Raw genomic sequence first — 6,538 nt, 5'->3', positions numbered from 1 at the left:
AGGAAAACTCAAACATAGGCGAACAGTAATTTATGCACAGTGAGAATAAAGTAATATATAACATATAAATAACTACACTAAATAAACAACAATTAGTATGACAAATATATATATATATATACACATACACATATATTATACTTACTATATTATACAAAGATCTATTTTAGAAAGACACAATGGACAGGATATAGGTCATCACTGGCAACATACTTCTTTTTCACCAGACACATACCAGTCATTTGTTGCAATAAAAAACTGGCACTGAGGCCTTTCAATAGCTACGTCTATGTGTGTTCATAGAGCTCCTTCGCCCCCGCACTGTAAAAATACACATAATACACACATTACCCAAACCAAACTATCACCACTACGCTGACGCGTTTCAAACTCAACCAGGGTTCATCACCAGAGCCAACAATCGTTCACCATGCTACTAGATCTTAGACTCCAACCATCCAATACCTGGTGATAGAATGTGTAGTTCAATGATTCAGATCTATTGTCAAGAAGACATTAATATCTAAGGCGTATTATAAAGTTAATGATTATAACATGGACAGGGATATTTGGAAATAATTCCGATCCGCATTAGCGATCCCTTCAAATAGCGAACCTACTGTGTTAAAAATAAAGTTGTGTTAAATACTTGTGATGTATAGATATCATTTAATAATATTGTAAATCTGTTTAAAAAAATACCTCGTTGTGTTTCTTGCCGGATTCTTCTCAACAGAGGTTTTCTGAACCGGTGGTAGTTTTTTTTTTGACATTCATAAGTGCTTGTTATAGCCTAAATTGAATAAAGATATTTTGACTTTGACTTTGACTTTGACCTCCGCAAAGTAACTTAATTGAACAAATTATTTACGTTAAATACACATTTCTAAGACTTGGCTCTATTTTAACGCACAATATAAACAAGCGCGGAATGTTCTATTGCATTCCGACGTCGCCTTCGTTACGACACTAGTTTCATTTGGATTCCTAGCTTAAATGGTTCAGTTATTTGAAAGGGATGGAAATAAACTAGACAAATAACATAATAGAAAAGTATTAGCGCTTAACCAAACGTTATAAATTTTAGAGCCTGTTTCAATCTCATCAATAAACTTTATTTGACAGATAAATGTGATGCTGTCGCTGTTTATTCCGATAAAACAAATAGAGATGGCAGCACAGATATTGGCCATAAAATTTGTAATTATTTTAGTGCTGTACAAAGCGATTACTACTATTTACTATTTTAACAATATAATACGCATAATAACTTAAATTTTTCACACTCTCCTTCAGATAAGTAACTTTTCCTCCCTGACAGAGGGAGCAAAGTGCACCTTTCTGTTCAAGGCTTTTCTGAGTGTTTTATTGCAAATGCCATTTGAGTTGATAATTGTAAGCCACTATTTCTATGCTGATTGTTCTTTAATAATATTTAGAACAAGTTTCTTACTTAAAGTTGTACTTATGAGCCACAATTATTTTATCTTTGAACACTTAATCCCTCATTACGCTCAGGATTCTACTGCAGAACCTTCGCTACATTCTGGATTCAATGTACCGTAAATATTTGCTTGTGACACAAATAACTTTTACTCTAGGGAAGACAAATATAGCGTGTATTTTTGATACTACCTCAAACTTTAAGGGTAGTTAGTGAAGGCCCTAATAATATTTTATTATGTTTTAGTAAAAAAAGTAATGGTTTATTATTTTCCTTACAAAATTACGCACGCAATGTATCACTACGTGGTACAGCTTTGTTTTTATTCAAAACGTCGCACTTGTTGACGTGACAGCTGTCACAGAACGTTTCTCTCTCGTATCAAATTATTGTACGCATTACATTGCTGCTCGAAAATATTTCAAAAATTAATTACGCTCTAGTAATTTTAAATTAACAATTTCTTTTGATATCGGTTCACAGCACTTAAATCTTCGTCTGGTTACAGTTTGAGGTAGTATTAAAAATACACGCTATAAAATGATGACTGGGAACCTGTTTTCTGTATCCTGAAAAACCCGATAACTTTTAAGATTGACTTCGAATGAAACCTGTACCATCTGCATTTAATTAAGTATGCAATTCCCTACGGTACGGTTCGATTCAGTTGAAACGGAACCTGCTCAGTACCACTACCATGGGTTTACAGTGACCGTACTCGATAGCGACGGCGTAAATTATTTGTAGAGGCGCTGTACAATTCTCCATACAAATAATTTACGCCGTCGCTATCGAGTACGCTCAATGTAAACTCATGGTAGTGGTACAGACTTTGCTTTGAAGAAACCAAGCAGGGTTCCTTATATTTTCTTAAAGGACGTGCGAATTTAAAATTAGTAACACTAAATTTTTTTTTGTTAGTAGCCAATTAGCGGCACTAAATCTAAAACGCCCTCCATGACGATTAACATATTTTATTTTATTTTGTTGAATGGAGACCGCGCATCGGCAAGCGCAGCGTAGGACGCCCACCAACGAGATACGAGTAAACGGATCAACTATTAAAAGCCGTGGGTTCATCATGAATACAACCGAAGCAACAGGAGGTTTACGTAATGTCCAACAGTGGACGTCCTACGGCTGATATGATTATACAACTAAAGACTGCAAATATTTCAGACGTCTAACCTGTTGCCGTTATTAATATTAAGCAAACAAGAGCGTGTCGGACACGCCCAAAATAGGGTTCCGTAGCCATTACGAAAAAATTAAGTAATATTTTTCTAAGGATTTCGTATTTTATACGGAATCTTCCAAATTTAGGTATATTTATACCTTAGGCTGCTATTTACTCATAAACTACTAATACTTCTCAATCAAACTTAGCCGTTATAGTTTCCTTGAATGTTGATTATACTTACTACCATCCTGATTTTTTTCAAATTTTTCCACCACCAGTTTAGATTTTAGAGGGGGGACGCTCGATTTTAATGAAAATTTGCACTTTAAAGTTAGTATTTCGCAAACAAATCACTGAATCGAAAAATCGTCTTAGCAAATCCCTAATGGTTTTAAAAGACCTATCCAACTTTACCCCACACTATTGGGTTGGATGAGAAAAAAAATCACCCCCACCTTACGTCTGTACCATTTTTCGGCATAGTTTACTTATATATCCGTGCAAAATTACAGCTTTCTAGCATTGATACTCCCTGAGCAAAGCCGCGGACGGACAGACAGACAGACAGACAGATGAGTAAATAGCAGCCTAAGGTATAAAATATACCTTAACTTGGAAGATTCCGTATAAAATACGAAATCCTTAGAAAAATATTACTTAATTTTTCGTTATGGCTACTGAACCCTATTTTGGGCGTGTCCGACACGCTCTTGGCCGGTTTTCTACTTACATACTCTGAAAATTTCAAAAATCTAACCATTACGGTTCAAGAAATAGAGCCCTGTGACAGACGGACAGACAGACAGAGTGACAGACAGCGGAGTCTCAGTAATACCCTAAAAACGGCGTTGCAAAAGAAGTTCGTTTTAAAATTAATTTCAAGAACACGGAACCCTAAACACAGAGTATTCCTTACATCTGCGCTAGGGAGATCCATTTAGCTCTCAATAGATTTTCTCCCGCGAAGCAGCCATTTTGCTTTTTTTTAAAGCCGTGATTAACTGAAATGAGAGTAAGAATTAATGAAAGACTAAATAGCGAATGATTCTTATTTTGCCATTAAAAGGATGCTTTGGTTTTGAAGTGGTTTTTATTATCGCTGTTTAATTTTGAATGAGAAAAATGGATATTTTTAACTCTTGGCGCAAAAAGAGGTATGTTATATTCGTATAAGTTTGACTGTGTTTTGATAACAAACCTTAAGTTTATCATCAAAATAGCCCTACCCGACAAGCAACATAATTTTTGGATTAATTTTCGCCACATACCTAAGTGATGTAGGTAAAAATCTTTTTAATTTATGTAAGATTTGAAGCCAACATTAATGAGTTATAATGCAAATTTATTGAAATAAACATTTTTTTTTAAATCATTAAGTCATGTAACTATAGCATTTAGTAATAAAACTTTGAAAGAAGTGATTTTTCGCATTAATGGCTACCATATCCAGTTTAGAACTTCTGGTATATCTTGTAGAACAAGTCCAGCAAAGCCATTCTTTCCTTGAAGGGTCTGGTCTCCATGGCCAGCTCCAAATCTATGTTCCGGTAGTTCCACGTGTCCCTGGTGGCTGGGATCCACGATACTGGCAGCAGCTCCGTCGTCTCAGGAGTTTGATTTCTAAAAGGTATACAATTAAAGATGAGTGGCAGTGGGCGGGGCACATTGCTCGCAGGACTGATGGCCGATGAGGTCAGAAGGTTCTCGAATGGCGTCCGCGGACCAGGAGACGAGCTGTCGGTAGGCCTCCAACAAGATGGAGCGACGACCTGGTTAAGATCGCGGGATCGTGTTGGATGCGGAAAGCACAAGACCGGTCTGAGTGGAGAGCCTTGGGGAGCCTTTGGCAACTGAAGATTCTTCATTAACAGGTTTGTCACCAAAATAAATGTTTTTGAGAAACTCTGACATTTCATCGTAAGTACGGTCATCAAATTCAAAACTAATGTTTAGATTGTCATACAGAAAGTCGTTTTCCACGAAATATTCAGCAGTGTAACAGTTATAAAAAAAGATGCATTCATCGTTATTGAAACCAATAAAAGAGGCAATTTTTAGCTTGTATATTAATCGGATAGACAGTTAAAAATACATCATCAAAGTTATTTTCTACACATGGTCTAAATGACAATCCTAATTCACTTGAACTCGCAATTATAATGGTTGAGTCAACTGTAGATAAGAATGATAAGGCTTCGTGCATATCATGTGTTATAAAGCCGAGCTGTTCACTTAATTGTAATACAGCATCCTTACTAGCTTTCTTGTAAGCCTTAGGATTTAAAATATTTCGGCTCTGTAAAATAGCTTGATTGAAAAGATCATCTTGACCTAAATTAAAATGGAAATTTATTTAAGCTGCTCCAGCACTTTCTCCAAACACTGTAATTTTGATAGAATCACCACCGAATGCTTCTACATTGTCTTTTACCCATTTCATAGCTAATATTTGGTCTTTTAGTCCCTGGTTTCCAGGCGCTGCTGGAGTGTCAAGGCACACGAAGCCGTACGTACCTAGTCTGTAATTAATTATCACTAAAATCACATCATGTCGGACCAAAAACTTAGGTCCGAAGACATATCTTCCGGAAAATCCTCCGCCATGAATCCAGTCTAGCACGGGATGGCGATTGGTAGAAGAAGCGACGTTAGGAACGTAGATGTTAAGGTGCAAGCAGTCGAGGCTGCCGACTATTGTAGTGCTGTCGAACTCTGATATTTGAGGGCATATTGCTAAATCGTTGTATGCTTCAAAAGTGTCTTCAAACGAGGCATATGGAATCGAGGGCTGGAATATTTTTATCAATATAATTATATATTTTTTATCTTCTTGAGTGTGTATTCACACCATCCGATCTGATATAATTGATATTTAGTGGCGATATCGGTGCAAGCCGAAATGCGAAAAATGCTATAATTATTGGACAATAATATCAAAATTTCATGTTCTTGACATTCTTATGTTGATTCATGTTTATTTTATTAAATAGCTGTTAACACGCGACTCCAGATTTGATAGATTTTTGTAAGATTTTGTTCTCAATTGCTAGATTTATTTAACGAATTATTTGTCGGTGGAGTCGCGTGTAACATAATTAAGTCACCTAATCACCTAAATCAATCCAGCTGTTTTAAAGTAAAAAATACACCATGCTCACATTCATCTACTGTCATATTTATAATATAATTTAGTACGATTATATTTTAAACAAATAAAAGTATACATACGAAATTACCAATTACATCTATAGATTCTTTACGATTACGATTAGAAATTGAGTTGGTTCAGAACGCAGATTAGAATAATCTATTCCGAATACCACAGTTAAATATCATGGTACTAACCTATACATTTTTTAAAAATCAGAATACGATGAAACTTTTAAACCTCATTTTAATATTTAGTAGATCATTTACCTATTTTTTCTATAAGTTTGACGTACTACTTACGGCATAGATAGCTTGTATAAAATAACCTGTAAAAGCGTAATTAGAAAATAAAAATGTGTTTATGTGTTAAGAAAAATACAGTGCTTGGAAATTTTAAATATAGAAATCATCCAGAAGGATAAATGCTCTAAGTGTAAAAGTAGAAAAGTGGACAATTACAACGCCGAGGAAGATCTCGGTGCATTTGAAAATAAAATGTGGCACTTTTTGTGGAAGTCGTGTACTTCGTCCGAACTCTCGGGGAAGTCCCTACTATTGGTTTCCATAAATTAAACAATTTAAAAAAAAATAAGATTAAGAGAAACCTTTAGAGGGCTTTAGCGTTACTAAAGTTTGTAAAGATTATCTATTTTTTTGTAGTCTTATACAGCGTGGTATTTTTGATACTACCTCAAACTTTAAGGGGGCAGTTAATGAAGGCCCTAATAATCACAATTTATTATGTTTTAGTAAAAAATTACACT

At 35.2% G+C, this 6,538-nt stretch overlaps 1 protein-coding gene across 1 annotated transcript in view; it reads right to left on the bottom strand.

Moving 5' to 3' along the window:
* Nucleotides 1-4,075: 4,075 nt before the first annotated feature.
* Nucleotides 4,076-6,538, bottom strand: part of LOC141440173 (carboxylic ester hydrolase-like) — a 6,419-nt gene continuing 3,956 nt past the window's right edge. Inside the window, 3 exon segments of the mRNA XM_074104634.1 lie at nucleotides 4,076-4,244; nucleotides 4,588-4,686; nucleotides 4,688-5,412. Of these exon segments, the coding sequence (XP_073960735.1) occupies nucleotides 4,076-4,244; nucleotides 4,588-4,686; nucleotides 4,688-5,412 (993 nt within the window).

This window comes from Choristoneura fumiferana, chromosome 22 (assembly GCF_025370935.1).
Source record: "Choristoneura fumiferana chromosome 22, NRCan_CFum_1, whole genome shotgun sequence".
NCBI lineage: Eukaryota > Metazoa > Arthropoda > Insecta > Lepidoptera > Tortricidae > Choristoneura > Choristoneura fumiferana.
The sequence above is the reverse complement of the archived record's forward strand: the minus strand, read 5'-3'. Positions and strand labels throughout refer to the sequence as shown.